Here is a 15,858-nt window from a genome sequence, read left to right on the forward strand (position 1 = left end):
TAAGAAACTGATATCCATTGAGTTTTTTTTTTTTACTTGCATCTACTGAATCTATTATAAAACCTACCTAGAAATGCTAAGATTAATTCGTAGTTTATCTCATTATCTATTTTTTATTTGAGAAAGGGATGTCTCTCTGGTTTCATCTTGTTTCCATCTATTTGATTAACAGGGCTCCATTGGAAATAAGCACACCAGCTTATTAGGCCATCCTTAATTGTAACCATAGAATCACTCTAAAAAAAACATTGTATTGAATATTTTAAGGGTATACTTTACCTGTATATCCCCCATATTATATCTTAAAATTCATGTTAAAACTATATACATTGTAGATTTTATGTATCATATCTATCAGTAAACTTAAACTATATTCTGTGCTAAGTATTAAGTCTCTGACTTGTTGTAGGCTTAGTCATAATCTGAACTGTGATTTTTTAATAATTCTAACCAATGCCTTATCCGATTTCAGTCATTAACTTAATTTATTTGATTTATTACTTTTACGAAATGATATTTCAATTTGTTAAACTGTTATTTTATATATATATGTATATCCTTTTTATGTAGCTGTGGTCTATGTTTTTGCAAAAATAGAATAAAAAGATAAGCATAGGCGTTGATAAACGTTAGGTTTTGGGCTTGAAATTGATAATTTTTTGTACGAAAATTTGCTTTCTCGCCTAATGTTACTTACAGAACTAATTCATTAAACTTAATTAATGGATATAAATTGGCAAAATAATCTTAGTTTTAAGTTTTAACCTTATGGATACCCATATTGTAATACACAATTTATATACAGCACGGTGGTTTTTGAGCAAGTGAATTGGACTCGAAGGTAAGTTAGTTTATTGATATACAGTAAATAGAAAAAATGTCAATTAAGATATTTTCTATCATAAATACCTTAATACATACATGGCGATAAATATAGAGTTTACATATCTGTGATACATAATGATATACCTTATAAACAATAAGTTTAACCCATCTGATTGTTTAAATTTTAAAAAATATCTTTTTGTTTCGGGACGCTTTTTAGTGAGACCGTTTTTTTCTGTAAATATTTTACTTTGGGTTAGTTATTGCTCACTTACATCACTTCCGATGGCGGCGCCCATGAGACAGCCACCAGATGCTGTTACTAAAGACACATTATTGACACCACAAACGTCTGATCTTGAAACTTTTAATCTTATTTTAAACCATGTGATAGGCGAGAAAAAGTTGAAGACTAATGTTTTCCTACCGTCAGCTTATGGGTCAGCTGCTCGAAGCAAGCAGGAGCAAATGATCTCCGCTGCTTTCGAAAGTTGTGCATTTAAAGCTGTTGCAAGCGGTGTGCTGGGTAATTGTCTGCTTTTTAGTTTACAGTTATAATAAAACTTATATTGATAAATGATTTATGAAATCCTTAAGAGATCTAACAAGTTCTTACTGATATTTTGAAAGAAGGTAGAGCCTATGGATGATCATGAGGACTTTCCCAGTCAGATAAAAAAGAAGTCTGTTTATTTTTCCTTTTTAATGTGTTGTTTTGTATTTTATGCTCAGGTTTCTTTTTCTATCAAAACACCTCAACAATTATTCTTAGGAACCGGCTAGCCACACAGGTGCTAGTGGCATTGATTTGACCTAAAATGTGTTTGACCTCGTTATTTATACAATAAAATACAGTCTCCGAAATTAACGCCCAAGTTCCGAGGCCACTTTAAAATTTTGCTTGGTCCCGGTTTATTTTTTGCCCGGTTGGTTTGGGCCGATGGTCCCAAATGAATTTTTAGTTCAAAGAAAAAATTTTTTATTAAGGAAAAAACAATTTTAAAATGTAAAACAGGGTTTTTTCTAAAAAGAATTTTTATTTTTTTTTCCTTTTTTTTTTAAATTTTAAAACCCCTCCCAATTTTTTGTTTCCCAAATGTTTTTAAACCATTTTCGAGAGATTTTTCTAAATTTTTTTTATTTTAGTAAAGCAGGCCGCCATTTATTTTTCTTGGATATTTTCCGTACCGCACCGTACAGTTTCGGAAATTAAACCTTTGTTTATTAAGGTCATTATTTAGCTATGATTTTGTGATTATTGAGTTAAAGTAAATATTTTGTGTGAAAGTGATTTGTTTGAAGAAAATTGCATTGTTCATGTTCAATTCTAGTCAATTTTTGCCTAAACATTTGGTCCTTAATGATTTTTCAAAGCCCAGAATACAAGATGTATTATGCTTCTTTCAAAATTCAAGAAAAACAATAAAAGTGGAACAAACAATCAACACAGGATAAGTTTTAAGGTTTATTTAATGATGATAACCGACGTTTCGACTCTCGTGAGTCTTCATCAGGGTTATAAAATCAGTCTTTCAAAATTATCAAGGGAAGCATGATAAAGTGATTTCCTGTACCCATCAATTTATTACCTATCTATGTATTTGGTCCGGCTAAAAATCACCAGGTCCAGTAAGATTTGATATTTTACTGGCCCGAATGTCCTGTGCTTTTTTGAGTTTTTCGTGAAGACTGAAAATATCAATATATTAAAAAAAAAAAATTAAAAAAATTTTTTTTTTTCACTGTTATATTAATATGAAATTAGGCAAAGCCTATGAACGGGGAAGTCGTTAAAATATTCCTTTTATTCCTTCCGTTTTAAAGGTGTCATTCGGTATTACATGCACTGCTTCCGTTTTCACTCGGAGGGTGTGACGGAACACTCGACGATTATTTATCCGAAAAGTTGAGATTTGGTACTTTATCGGAATACCCTGCCTATTATCATTGAGTTACATTGTAAATGGTGGCGCCCGAATAGAACTGACACTGAAAATTTCGTTGATAGGTATAGAATTCTATATATTTTTTAATTGTTTTTTATTTGATTTTCTTTTAAATATACACGTGTAGTCTATAGCCAGGCAAGCCAAAGCCCGGACCCGCTTCGCGGGCCCGGTCTTTGATTTCCCCGTATTATAGACAAGGTATGCAACATTCAGGTACGAAAAATTATGGGTACGCCGGTTATCTGTGTTAAAATTTTTCACCGGGCGGTAATATCGTCGGATTTTTGCATGGAATCAATGCACAATATATTTTTCTATTACAATTTACTATTTACAGATCCCCAATTAACCGCTAGTTAATGTTTTAAAGCCCGAAAGTAAGAAATCACCCAGGTCCGAAAGATGAGACCGTCATGACATGTACATTGTAACCTGGTATTAACGCTTGAAATACATCAACAATGAGATCAAACGGGTGGAACACACATGCAAACAACTGGATTTTACATACTTTTAAATGGTTTTATCCTCCACGAGTCGAACTTAGTCCTATGAGCCTGTATTTAAAGAAATATCCTACATGTAAACGATATTTTAAGAAGGTAATTCCTACTGGAAGTATTCTCCGGCTTCCGTTTCACATACATTGACAAAGAGCGGAAGAGGGAACCAAGCACGTGTTGCGGGAGAACACTTCCGATTTAGGAATTACCTTATACATGTAGAATTTTTCTTATGAATCAGAAAATTATGCCTTGTGCTTTGTTTTCGTTCTTTTAAACGTTAATAGAAGAAAAAAATGTAGGTCTTATTACATTAGAATTCAGTTATCAATTTATTAATTGTTACCAGATTATCAAAGCATATATTGTCCAGCATTTTAAAATTCCATGCTTATTTGGGAGAACCTGATATTTGGTCCCTTTGGCAGAAATATATTGAAAATTACACCATTTCTGTTGAAAACACAAAAAGAAAACAAAAATTGAGGGTCAACATGTTCAGGGATTGAAACATTTTCATAGAGCAGCTCGTCCTGCAGGATGAGTGGCTTCAAATTTCTACTTGTCCTGCATGGTATACTACTCGTCCTGCATTTTGGGCAAGATTTTCAAAATAAATCTGCCCGATGCAATAGAACCTCGCCGATGCAACCGACCGCTAGAAATTTTCATAATCAGTTTGTGTACACAAATTTTACATACCAAAACAGGGAAACAAAGATTGTGTTTGAGGTTATGTATAAATTGCGCACTTTAGAGAGCATTGTCTGGCACATTCCAGTTACACCCTTATCCATTAAGCAATGAGTTATTTATACATAACCTAAAACACAAGCTTAAGTGTTTCTGTTTTTACATCGTTAAAAGTAAACAAACTGATCATGGGAATTCTAGCTTCCTATTGCATTGGCAAATTTCTGCTTTGGCAGGACAAGCATTCTACCATTTTGTACTCTTTTGCATAATTATATCTCTATTCGTAAATAAATTACGGGCGGACAAGTGGAATTTTCTATCCCTGCATGTTCTGAATAAGTAACAGTCGGTGTCACATGCTTTAAACACCTCATGATGGTGATTAAGGCAATAAAGGTTAATTGATACAAAATATACGGTGTTGTTACCAATTTGTTTGTTATGACAATATTGTTTATAACATACCCATGATTTTGCAACTCGGTAAAAATGGTATTGCATGGCTGTACATTTAATATTTTGATGAGGCTTCATTTGCATTATATGATTGTAGTGATAAGACTCGCTAAATGTTAGTGTTATAATTAAGGCGCGTCATTGAAAAATCTTTCTTTATCACTTTAAACAGTCTTTATTTTTTGTGCGATAAATAAAATATTAAATTGGTGTAAGTTCATTACTAAATTTATTGAACTTGTTGAATAAAATAATATCATTCTATATATTACAAATATTTTTTTTAATGACAGGCTTTGCTCTGGGTGGTGCAATTGGTTTATTCACGGTGGGTATGGACCCGATGTCAACTTACACGACTACGACACCAGATCAGACACCATCAACTCGTGCGGTATTGAAAGAAATGAAAGTGAGATGTTCATCATATGGAAGAAACTTTGGAACTATAGGGTTTATGTTTGCTGGAACTGAATGCATCCTTGAAACTGTAAGTGCCAATGTCTTTTACTCGTCAGTACAAATGCACTTGCTGATTTGTTATAATTCAGACTTTACCATGCTGGAACAGAAAAGGAAATCTTAGCATTTGCCACTAAGGCCCCCACGATTACACTTTGAAACGGATTCATTTCGATTTTCATTCATAAATGTTTAAGATATTGTTTACCGTTTAATCAAAATGACCATATTGTCTTACAAAATTTCTTCACCATTGCCTGTAATCATGGATTTTATCAATTCTAATGGTTTATTCCAAAGTAAACAAATGGAAAATGGGTGTTTACAACCCTCCACACAGCAATTCAGTGCAAAATTGCTCTGGACATAATACATTTTTGGTAAAGATTGGGTTACAATGCAAAAAATGTGTGCTGACTCAATCGTGATGAGCCCTGCACATTCTTTATTTGTTCATGTATTAAAAATAGAAAGTAAGTCATCATTTGGCGACTCAAATACATGGTGTGTATAGTACATAGAGGTACCACCGTTTAAATGGTATCGCTTCAGTTCTTAGCAATCGTGTAAACGTTTACAAAAAATGTAAATGTGGGAGCCTTATTTGCCACTAGTATAGGGTCAGAGCAATCTGCATATCAGTGTAGTCTGACTGGGCTCTGAACAGTTGACTTTACATTGGATTTTGGAGATCTACCCAAAATTGCAAATGCATGGTTTTCAATTTTATCTGTTTATTTTGTCAGTTATGTCAGTGTCACAAAGATTGCATTTGTGATACTGTAATGAACGACCACATTGTTAAGTTTCTTTTCGGTACAATTTATCAATTATAACCTTTTTGGATCTTTTTTCCCCCTTGGGCTGAAGAGTTGCCTCCAAGGGTTTAGGCATCAACAATTGCAGTCAGCGTGCATAGCTGCAGTATCGTAAGACAATGTGTTTGCATTTCTGGACTTTATGTACCTATGTTTTTTTCCAGTATTTTGGGAAAATTGAATGACTTTAATTTTGCAGTGATTAAGTGAATGCAAAGAATCATTGTCCAGGATGGCATCTTCAAACATTTAAACACCATAACAGTGAAGAATCACTTATTTTCAAAGATTTTAGAATTTGTTATTCAATATTTTTATTTTGTTTTTTGTAACTTTCACTAGGAATTCTTTTCTGTGGATTGGGAAAATAATATACTATTTTGAATACGACCGAATATCGGCTATAAAATAAGCCAAAAAAATCCTTGGCAACTCTTAGATCCAGCAGATGAGATGGTTTTGACCCCTGGTGTAAACCGTGTTGCTTTAAGTTTGTAACTCCCAAAGTTAGCTTAAATCATCTTTTCTGTTTTGGCGCTACATGTCATGTAATCATATTTGTGTTGGTGCACAATAAATCAAACAAATAGATCTTTAAACATGTTCTGAATTATTTTAATAGGCATTTTAAAAGCAAAATGACCTTGTATATATGCTATATAGAATGATAAATGTTTTTGGTTTTTTTCCAGTATCGTGGGAAAAGTCCCTTGTCAAATGGTACGATATCAGGAGCTATAGTGGGCGGTGCTCTAGGCTTGAGAGGTATAGTATAACTCTTTCTATCTTTCACATATTAACTGGGAATTAAGACGGCTTGTTTGATCCTCAGTGAAAAATTCATCCGTGGCTTTTGATCGCGGACATTTGAGCCGTGTCACGACAAAACCAACATAATGCGTTTGCGACCAGCATGGATCCAGGCCAGCCTGCACATCCCCGCAGTCTGATCAGGCTGTTCGCTTATCATCCCTATTACAAGTAGCAAAACTGATAGCAAACAGCATGGATCCTGATCAGACTATGCGGATGCGCAGGCTGGTCTGGATCCATACTGGTCGCAAATGCACTTTGTTGGTTTTGTCATGACACAGCTCATTTAATGTAATGGTCATTTGTCTCTCATTGCTGATTCAGAAATCATTTGGGATTAGAGGTCTGTCTTTTGCGATTTGCAGAGAAAAGGGTTATTACCGGTTAGGTAACCAGGTAAAACTGGTTAGGTGGACAAGCTGCCTACATGTAGATAAGACTAAAAATGTCAAAATGTGTTGAAAACTGTGTAAAAAAACAGATAATACAACACTTGACGTGTTCAAACCTCTTTAATAATGAAAACTTTCCTATATTAAATCTGAAATAAATAAATAGATAATCAAATACTTAACTTGTTCAAACCTCTTTTAAATTAATAATGAAAACTTTCCTATATTAAATCTGAAAAAATACTATCATTTTGAAAAAAAAGATATCCTATTCAGTGTGTCTTCAATAATTGGATGTTTTACAAAGGGACATTAATAAAACTTGTATTGAATCTAGTACACAAAATGTTACTTGTAATAAAAACAAAAATGAATCATTTCTTTCAGTTTTGGATCAATTATTGTTACTTTTAGGAGAAATAATGTATATCACATGACCAGATTATTAAGAAATAATTATAATAAGATTACGAAGTGCAGTCTTTTGAGTATAGTACTTTAATCATTGTATATTATTACAAAAACAATTCTTTCATTTCTGTTTATAACTCCACTTTCATAATCAAAGATAATCAAGAGTTCAAGACAATTGACTTGCAATCATGCCCTCAAAAACATGTAGATGTATAAAAGTTTTAGTATGATTTGTAAATGAAACAAAAAAAACAACAGTTATTTCCCTTAGACTAGAAGCATTTTGTTAAATAGCTCTTTTGAAAAGTCATATTAAAGTATTGTTGATTTAAGTTGTGACATTCAATGAGACATGTAGTAAAGAAGTGTGATTTAAGTTGTGACATTCAATGAGACATGTAGTAAACATGTGTGATATAAGTTGTGACATTCAATGAGACATGTAGTAAAGAAGTGACATTCAATGAGACATGTAGTAAACATTTGTGATTTATGTTGTGACATTCAATGAGACATGTATATTAAAGACGTTTTCGGTAGTTTTCTGTGCGCATCGTTATGCGCATCCAAGAAAGATAATCACGGATAATTACTCTTCAAATGAAGGTAAAGTTGAATAGTATTCGGATAAGTGTTTGAATTTCGGCTATAAGCAAATAATGAGTAAATAATACAGAATAGATATTTCTAAATGTTCAAAAGGAGATTGGTTCAAAAGAATAAGAATGTCGTTTAGATAACATCACATAAAGTATTTCTCCAAGCATTAGTACGACAGCATTGATGATAATTCTGCGCGCGTTACCCCACCCACTAGTGGTATAGTGACAAAAGTGCGTCGCGACTTGATTACTGGCAGACAACTGGGCAAAGAAGTTTAAAATAATATATTTTAAAAGTGTTGAATAAAAAAACAAAATTAATATCCAAGAAATGTTCAGAATTTCATTATTTTCTTTGTAAATTTCTGAATACTTGCTTACTGTTCGGGTATGTTAGTCGAGTGAAAAAAATAATATGGCCCTAGATATGTTTAAAAAAAATATTCAGTATCATTTACTTAATATAACATCAAAAGAAAAAGAAATTCTTATTACAACATGTTTTATATTTGACAGTACATTTAGTATAACACTGATATTTCTTAAGAAAGCGTACATGGTAATTTTGACAGTTGGCATATGCAGTAACCATGGAAACTGCCCGTTTACAAAAAACTAACACTTCAACATATATATTTTATTTCTATTTTTGAATCCACAATCAAATGTTACTTGATATATCAATAATGTAGAAAATTCTGTAAAAGAAATTTCTTGATAGCTTTAATTTTTTACAGAAAATTTTCATGTTTATTTTTCTCATTTTTTGTTTAGTTAAAAAGCATGAAAACTCATTTTTTTAAAGAAATATGTCCAAATTATCGTTTGTTTTTATACAGAACCCTTAGATAAAGCAAGCTTTGTATAAAATTATGTTTATTGTGAGTGTAATAAGCTATTTTATTCATTATTATAATACAGTTTGGATATTTTGACAATTTTGAGATATACGGTTACCATGGAAACTGCCATTTTTCAAAAAATCCAACACGCCAACATATATTTTTCTTTTTCTTTTTGAATTTGTCATTAAATTTTACACAATATACAAAAAAATTATAGAATTCTATGAAACACTTTTTTCAATATCTCTAATTATTCTGAGAATTCATGTTCATTTTTCTCATTTTTTGTTCGGTTGAGGAACATGGAAAACTAATTTTTTAAAGAAATATGTTCAGATTATCATTTGTTTCATACAGAATCATAAGATAAGGTTATCTTTGCATAAAACAATGCTCGTTGTGTGTTTTAAGCTATCTTTTACATTTTTTATTCGTTATAACACAGTTAGGCTATTTTGACAGTTTTTAGATATACGGTTACCATGGAAACTGCCATTTTACAAGAAATCCAACACGTCAACATATATTTTTCTTTTTATTTTTAAATCCGTCATTAAATTTTACTCATCATACAAAAAATTTAGAAAATTCTATGAAAGGATTATTTTTTCATAAAACTGTAGAAAATGTCTTTAAGTAGAGTGCTATACATGTATGAAATAAGTTTTGACATTTGCCATGACATAAGTAGGATAAACATGTATGTATTCCATAAGTTTTGACATTCAACATGACAGAAAAAGTAAACATGTATGAAATAAGTTGTGACATTCAGTGTGACATAGGTTTTACCATTTGCAATTTTAGTTGTGGCATTCAATGCTACATGTACATATGTAGTAAACATGTGTGATTTAAGTTTCAACATTCAGTGCTTCATTATCATATATAGGAAACATTTGTGATTTAAATTGTTACATTCAGGAAAGAAAGGTTATTTGACTGTTTCATTATTTAAGTAAATTATTCAAAGATCTTAGCAATTGGAAAATGCTATTTCACAGTGAAACTTTTCATGACTGCGATTTTTTTAAAAAACATTTTGCTACTAAGTCCAGTTGCTGTTTTCTCTATCTACATGTAGTAAACTAACCACTAATATATCTACCAAACCTTGATTTAATTTATAAAAGATAAGATACATGTGAAAGTGGAATGCTCTTTGAACTGCTATTATTTGACTGTTCATAATTTACTTCTTTACAAGTAAAACTGATGTTTGAGTAAATAGTGTTTGTGTATAAAAGTTTAAACTTTCTTTCTTGTATTTCAGCTGGATTAAAGGCGGCTGCATTTGGGGCTGCTGGTTTTGCAGTATTCTCTACAGCGGTGGATTATTACTTTAGACATTGATATGTACATGTATACAAGTATATATATATAGAGGAGAGGCATGGATTTAAATAATCTAAGTGATAATCTGTGATAAATCAAAGTGTTATATATACATACAAATGTATATAAAAATGTATTTTGTGGAATTGTTACAGTACTTGAGGCTTAGTAACTTTAGTGCTAGTGGAAGTATGGCCAGTGATATACCAGTAAGCTGTTAAAACTCAAACAGCAAACAAACAAAGTACTTTTTTTTCTTCAGCCTAAGGAGTGAAGAGCTTATGGTTGATAAACAAATTGTTTGATAAAAGTAGCATCAGAAAGATTTTAGACAAAATTAAATTAGACAACAGTTGAAAGTGACATATGTTTACCTTTAAGTTTTTGTTTTGTTTACCTAATAAGTAATGTTTTAGAAAGTATTGTTTGTTCAGTGTTAGTGTGTTCATTATTCATATAGACAAACAACTCCTTGCCACTTTTTCTATGTTTAAACTAATGTATGAAGGAATAAATAGATTTTTCAGCTATGATAGTTTATATGTTACACTGTGAATATAGTGGTTTTGTGACATGATAACGATATTAACCATTTAAGGGTTTTATTCACATTAAAGAGACTTGATATTTTTTTCTGATTCTAATCTTGTGTTCTATTAATTTTTAATGTAGGTCTGAACTACTAACTAGTGTACAAAATTTCAGATCATTTTCTTACTCTGTTTTCCCAGTTGCAAGGCTTGCTTAAAACATCATACACAAGTTTACTTTTTCAATTTAATTCTGAGTATTTATTTTCATTTTCTTTCACATATGTAACCATTTTCAGTACATCTCTTGGTCTAAGCAAGAATTTCCAATTTTATGTTTCTAGGTGTTTTTACCCCAGTGGAGCGCATTGAAACCAGCTGAATTTATGTACTGGATTTGCCCTGCTTTGAATTCAGATCAGTCCATTAAAAAATAAAAGGATTTTAATGTCATAATTATACAAAAAATGAACTATTAACAGTAAAGAGGCTGGTCAAACTGTAGGAATGTACAAGCTGGCCTGGCTCTATACTTGCGGTAAAGGCTAATCTCTTTTCCAGGCCCAGCAGATTGCCTGTTAACAAGCCTTTTATTTTTTATCATGAACAGAATTATACTGTGGATACAATTTAAAACTTCAAATTTTATTTCCCTTTGTTTTCCCAAGAGATCACACTTACAAACAAAAATACACAGAGATTTTTTTTCTTTATGTCAATCTTTTTATTAAAGCTGGTTTTGTTGTTCTGAATTTCCTTTTTTTGGGTTTTTTTTTACACTTGATATTTAAAGAGACCTAACACAGGGGAAAAAAAATATGGAAAGTTTTGGTTTAAAAATTTTCAAAAAATTCAAAATTTTAGAAAAAAAAGTACTTCATTTTTTAAAAAAGGAAAAACTTTTAAGACCAATTTTTTTGTCATGTTTTGTTTAAAGAGATTTTGCAATTTTTTCTTTTAGCGTACTTTCCTATAAGGGGTGTTTTTTCATATGTTGACGACTTTTTGGTAATTTTCTTGGATTGAAAATGCCGATTTCAATATGTAAATTACTTTATTTGTTCACCTCACAATATTTTACTTGTAAAATTAATACATTTCCAAAATTTTCATGGATATTAACACGAATCTGGAGAAGTGCTGCTTTAAGAGGCAACACATTGTGTTTTTTGATAACCTCCATATTAATATATAAAAAATTTTGTTGATGTTTTCTTATGAAAATAAAATTTTATGTATTTAATTTATTTTATTTTAAAAAATTTCTTTTTAAAGGAAAAGAAAATTAATGAAGTTGTTTAAAAATTTTTTGTTTCAAATTTTTCAAAATTCCTATTCTTAAAAAGGTATATTTAAAATTAAATGGGGTTTATGATTTAAAAATTTAAAAAGACAAAAACAACATATTTGATATATTTTTGCTAACTTTTCCCAAATGACATGGTGAGCTTTTGTTTATCGCTTTTTTTCCGGCGTCTGTCCGGCGTCCAACCGTAAAATTTTACTTTAAACAAACCCTTTTCATAAAAACGCTTAAAACCCAAATTTTATCCAAACTTTAAGGATTGTTTCTTTGGCAGTCAAAATTTAAAAAAAAGTTAAAAAAAAATTTTAAATTTAAAGCAGAACTCTGGTTGCCATGGTAACCAACCAATAGAAAAAACTTAGAAAATCATCTTTAAAAAACCAAAAGAGCTAAAGCGTAAATATTTGGCATGAAACATTGTCTAGTCAGTGTCTACCAAGTTGGTTCAAATAAAAGCCCTGGGATAAAAATTAGCCTGGCTGGGTGGGGGGCGGGGGGGGCATTGTTTTCCCTATTTTTTGTAAAGTAAAAACTTAAAAAATCTTCTTTTAAAAACCCCAAAGAGCTAGAGCTTAGATATTTATCATGAAAACATCTTTTTAATGGGTGTCTACGGAATTTGCTCAATAAAAGCCCTGGGTTAAAATTTTGCCCCACCCTGGGGCCTATATACAGGTGAGCGATTTTAGGCCATCATGGCCCTCTTGTTTTTTGAAAAAAGTCATTATCAGTCCTTCAGTCAATTTGGAAGACATTATATTCAGCTGCATTTCTCTTTTGTTTAAGTTTTGAATTAGGAGTTTATGCAGGTTTTACTAAAAAAGCATTATTCACTTGAGAAATGTCATCAATGCTACAATGAGAATTGTAGAACCAAGACATGAAAACTCAATTTGAGCTGCGCCATGACAAAACCAACATAATGCGCCATGACAAAACAAATAATGTGTTTGCTAGCAACATGGATCCAGACCAGCCTGCGCATCCGTACAGTCTGATTCTGGATTCCCTTGGGTGTTTTGCTTTTAAAAAACCCTTTTAACAATAAGGGAAACGATAAATTGGGCGCAAACGGGATTTTGTTTGGGTTTTGTCTTGGCTGGGTTTTATTTTTTTATGAAAAATTTATTTTATTCTTTTAAAAAAACAATATGACAATAAACCCCATGGGGTGAAATTTTAAATTTAAATAAACCCTTTTTCCTTTTTATTGGGCCCTTTACCCTCCAAAAGGGAGATATAAAATTTAAATTAAAAAAAAAAGTTTTTTTAAAGGGGTATATTGTTTTTGTGAGGAAAATCGAGGCTGAAACCCCCCAGACTGTGGCCCGTTGAAAGAAAAAACAAAAAAAACAAGTTTTGGGTCAAAATTTTAAAATAAAAAAAAATAACTACAGGGCCTAAAAAAGAAACAAAACCCCCTTAGATCAAAAAGGGGCTATCCCCGTTTTTGTATGAGGGAGATCTCAGTTACCCCTTTGTACACTATTTTTATGCAAAGAGCCGGGGGGACCCCGGGCAAGAACCCTCGATCTTCCATTTAGGTAGCTGGGATTTAAAGAACCCCCTTAAAAAACGTTAATAGTTTTTTAATTTTAAAAAAATAAATTGGAAAAAAAAACAAGGGCTGTGCGTTTATAAAAAAAAAAGACTAAGAAAATTTTAAACATTTAAAATGTTATTTTTAGAAAAACCCTAATATCAGTTCCAAACTTGTAAAATTTGTATCTGCTACAATTTAAAACCTAACGTCATGTTTCCCTTGGGGAAAAAAACTTGAAAGGGCTTTGTATGGGGGTTAAATTTTAACTTATCTCCATTTAAAAAATTAAATAAATAAAAAAAGATTAAAATGTTGAAAAAAAAAGGGCTGTAAATGAAAAATAAAGCAAAACAGCTAATTTCAAAAAAGTAAAAAATGCTATTGGTTTTTGACCACTTCCATTTTCTCTCCTCTTTATATTGACGCATCAGTTTTTTTTTGGTTTTTTGCCCAATTTCTTTTTGTACTAATCTTTTGAAAGGGCTGTGCAAAAAGTGACCCCCGCGCAATGAAACCCAAAAGTGCTTTTGAAAATTTTCTGGGCCCCCCCAAGTTCCTGTAATGTAATCCCCACAGCCGAAAGACTTCCCGGGGACGGGCTTTTCCCCAAAAAAAATGTCCTCTCCGAAACAGGGTTCCAAAAAGAAAGCATACCCGCCGGTTTTTCTTTGAAAAACCCTTTTTTTTTCAGCAAAAAGGGTTTTCCTTAGAAAAACTTTTTTGCTTTTAGGAAAAGTTTGGTTTCAAAATATTTTAGTTTCCCGGATTATCCCTTTTTAAGCTGAAAAAGGCCCCCGCTGCCCAACCCCTTTTTTGTCCAAATTTGGTTTTTGAAAAGGGAAAAAAGAACTGCTGATTTGTTATTTTTTCAAACCCGCTTGCATTCTTGCTTAACTTTTAGCATTACTTTGGGCCCTTAAATGTTTAAAAAACAAATTTTCTTTTTCCCGCAGACCAAAACATTTTTAAAAACCTCGCTTTTTGCATAGGAACGTATTGCCCCCCATGATATGTGCAATCGCCCTTTAAAAAAATTTTTTAGGGTTTTGCTGGGGGGACAGGGGGAACATATTGTTATTCCTTCTTCAGCCCCCGGGTTTGATAAACCCCGGGGGCAATTCCCTTCGGGCCCCCCTTCCGGAAAAAACCCTCTGATGTACAACCAAATCCGTGGGGGTGGGCATTGAAATACAAAAGCAAATTTTTTTTTAAAAATTTCCCCCCGCTTAGTTTTTAAATAGTCATGAAGAGGGATCAGCTACAGCTTTAGGCTGTTCCCCCGCCTGGGGGCGGAGCAGGAAAATTTTAAACCCCCTTTCATTGTTTTTTTAAAGACTTTGTTAAAAAACATGGCCAAAGAGTAACGAAAGAAATTTTTTTCCCGGGGGTGATCAAAGGTTTTAACGAGTGCCAACCCCCGTCTATATTTTCCCCTGGCCCGAAATTTCCCCTTACCCTCTTACAGATATTTTTCCTTGTTCATTAATATATGCTGATATTCCTTTTACAAACCATTTTCCAAAAACCAAAACCAAATTTTTGTTTCGTTTCCCAATTTATTTTTTCTTTCATTTGATCTATTTTTTTTCCCACATTTTTTTTCAATTTTTAAAACCCGGAAATTGTATCAAGGTTTGGGGTTTAAAAACACTGTCAAATTTTTCCGCTTCCCTCTGTTTCCCTCAAAAAACAGATAATTTTTGAAAATATAATAATTTCAAAAAAAGGGAATAAGTTTTTTTAAATAAAAAATTTTCCCCTCGCCTCTTTTAACCCGACTATTTATAGAAAAAGCTTTAATTTTCGCATGTTTAAAAAATGACGCGTTTTTTAAATAGCTATTTTGTTTTTTCTAAAATAAAGCGCCCTTTAGGGGAACTTTAATCCCCTTTTGGGATTAATTTATTGTGGTATTTAAAATTTTTTAAATTGTTCCTGTCGGAGACAAAATTTACACCGTTGGGAAATTTTTTCATTACACAAACCGGGGGAAACCCATTCCCCCTCGGTTAAAGTGATACGCTATTTTTCCAATAAAAAAATTTTTTTAAACATATAGCCTATTGTATCCAAAATTTAAAAGTTTAAAGGTTTAAAAGTTTACAAATTTCCTATAATTTAGAAGCTTTTTTTCATTTAATTTTTTCCCTTAGTAATTTTTTTCAATTTTAAAGTTTTTAAAAGGGATTACACAACATAATTGCAACACTTTTTTCAGCGATCCCAAATTTTTTGGGTTTTTTAAATTTAAAAATTTTTAACAAGTAATTTTAAATTTTGTTTCTACACAATTTTAAAAAATAAAAAAGATTTTTATTAAAATTTTTAAGAAAAAAAATTAAAAAATAAACAGACAAGTAAAACTAACG

General features: G+C 31.7%; 1 protein-coding gene across 1 annotated transcript; it reads left to right on the forward strand.

Annotated features, from left to right (window-relative positions):
* Positions 1-1,106: 1,106 nt before the first annotated feature.
* On the forward strand, positions 1,107-10,828 carry LOC132721101 (mitochondrial import inner membrane translocase subunit Tim22-like). Its single transcript, XM_060705352.1, has 4 exons — positions 1,107-1,351; positions 4,723-4,919; positions 6,402-6,474; positions 10,049-10,828. The coding sequence occupies exons 1-4, from the start codon at positions 1,111-1,113 to the stop codon at positions 10,126-10,128; spliced, it is 591 nt and encodes a 196-aa protein (XP_060561335.1). The 5' UTR covers positions 1,107-1,110; the 3' UTR covers positions 10,129-10,828.
* The last annotated feature ends 5,030 nt before the right edge of the window (positions 10,829-15,858 follow it).

The sequence above is a fragment of the Ruditapes philippinarum genome, unplaced genomic scaffold, assembly GCF_026571515.1.
Source record: "Ruditapes philippinarum isolate M1 unplaced genomic scaffold, ASM2657151v2 ctg5167_1_1_1_1, whole genome shotgun sequence".
Classification (NCBI taxonomy): domain Eukaryota; kingdom Metazoa; phylum Mollusca; class Bivalvia; order Venerida; family Veneridae; genus Ruditapes; species Ruditapes philippinarum.